The sequence below is a fragment of the Otolemur garnettii genome, unplaced genomic scaffold (genome assembly GCF_000181295.1).
Source record: "Otolemur garnettii isolate 467f Iridium unplaced genomic scaffold, OtoGar3 scaffold00007, whole genome shotgun sequence".
Lineage (NCBI taxonomy): Eukaryota > Metazoa > Chordata > Mammalia > Primates > Galagidae > Otolemur > Otolemur garnettii.
The window spans coordinates 7,092,972-7,094,756 of NW_003852402.1; the positions used below are offsets into that span (position 1 = coordinate 7,092,972).

General features: G+C 54.8%; 1 protein-coding gene across 1 annotated transcript in view; it reads right to left on the reverse strand.

Moving 5' to 3' along the window:
* The window catches only part of ZC3H7B (zinc finger CCCH-type containing 7B), a 52,179-nt gene that overhangs the window by 13,743 nt on the left and 36,651 nt on the right, over window positions 1–1,785 (reverse strand). The window contains exon 14 of the mRNA XM_003783164.3: window positions 485–690. Within this exon, the coding sequence (XP_003783212.1) occupies window positions 485–690 (206 nt within the window). The remainder of the gene's footprint in view (window positions 1–484; window positions 691–1,785) is intronic.

The following is a 1,785-nucleotide window of genomic DNA, read 5'->3' on the forward strand; positions in this document are numbered from 1 at the left end:
ATGGCCGGGCGTTGTGGTGGGTGCCTGTAGTCCCAGCTACTTGGGAGGCTGAGGCAGGAGACTCGCTTGAGCCCAGGAGTTGGAGGTTGCTGTGACCATGGCACTCTACCCAGGAGGACAGCTTGAGGCTCTGTCTCAAAAAAAAAAAAAAAAATGAGAACAGCACTTGCCATCCAGTGCTGCTGGGAGAATGGGAATGGACATCTAGCGCTTCTGGAGTGCTGTCCGCCCCAGGACCCACTATCAGGAAGGAGCAGGTGTGAGGGTTGTCGTTCTTCTATTTGGCCTCAGTTTCTGCCTCTGCAAAATGAGGGGGCTCAATGGGGCCTGGGCTCTACCAAGGTGGGATTCTATGGGCGTTAACTTCCTGACAGTCCAAGGACCTACTGACTAAAGTCAGGCCTCCAAAGCCAGCACTGACTTTCCATGATGGCCCTAGACTGTGGGGGTGGCAGGTGGGTGGGGTGGGCAGGCAGGCGGGTACCTCACAGAGGAAAGTGAAGATGCCCTGGTGCTCCTTAAGGAGCTTGGCGATGGTGAGGCTGCCGCGCTTGACGCCCCCCAGCGGGTCGAAGAGCAGGTCGCGGTTGAGGGTGCCCTTCCGCTCCTCGGTCCACACGTCGATCTCCTCCTGATGGTAGGCGAAGGTGCAGTTATCCCCGTACTTACAGTCCTGCTTGTTAATCATGTCTGCAAAGAGGCAACACGATACACGTTCTGCCAGGAGGGGCAGCAGCCCGCGATGCCCTCACGACCCCAGCTGCAGCCAGAGCTCACGGGCTCTGGCTCTGTGAGGTGGGCAAGTCTTGGCTCTGCCCTGGCACAGGTGAGGTGCTGGCTACACCCCTCTGTGCAGCACCAGAAGAACCCAGCAACCACTCTTGCCTACCTGCCCCAGAAGTGAGCTTAGCCTTTTCCAGGTTAAGCAAGAAAAAAAATATGAAAAAGGATTTATAGAAGCATATAAGCATCTAAATAAATATGAGATTAAAAAAATGATTATTCACCAAGAAAATAATACTGCACGGTTGAGAACATGCATGTGGTGTCAGACAGCTGGTCATGCCCTGGGCTCAGCTGCCTTGTCCAGAAATGGAGGACACTGTATTATTGTGGGGCTCTAGTGAGGCAATAAATACAACTCCTGGACCAGGAAGTTTGGAGGGAGGGAAGTAGGCTCAGAACCTGGAGACTGGCCACTTCCTGGGAGTGGGACCTGTTTTTCTTTCTCATCTGCCCTGTCCCACGCCTGTGTCAGGCTCTAGGCACATGAGCTGGAACAGGCCACAGATCTGCAGGGGAAGCATAGGGAAGGGCTTCCCAAGATTGAGATGATGCTGCTTGCAGAGCAGAGGACGCCCAGGCTCAAAGGACACAGCATGTGTGGCAGTGCATTTGGGAAGTGCTTAGTGCAGAGGGGTGCAGAGCACATGTGGGGACATGTAAGCCTCATTACACAGTCTGGACTTCATTTCACTGGCCACAGAAAGTGGCCTTCAAGCCCAGGAGTGACATGTCCTTAGACCAGCCCAGCTGCTGGGAGAACTACGAGTGGGTCCAGAAGGCCTGGGTGGGCTGTTGCCATGGCTGTGTAAGGGGACAAAGACAGGACCTGGGGAGGATCCTCAAAGCCTTAGTTTCCCCATTTGGGGTTGTTGAGAGGGTGAATGGTTGTGAGTATGAAAGGGCTCAACAATCTCATGACTGGCTCGGCGCCTGTGGCTCATGCTGCTAAGGCGCCAGCCACATACACCTAAGGTGGCGGGTTCGAATCCCCAGCCCGGG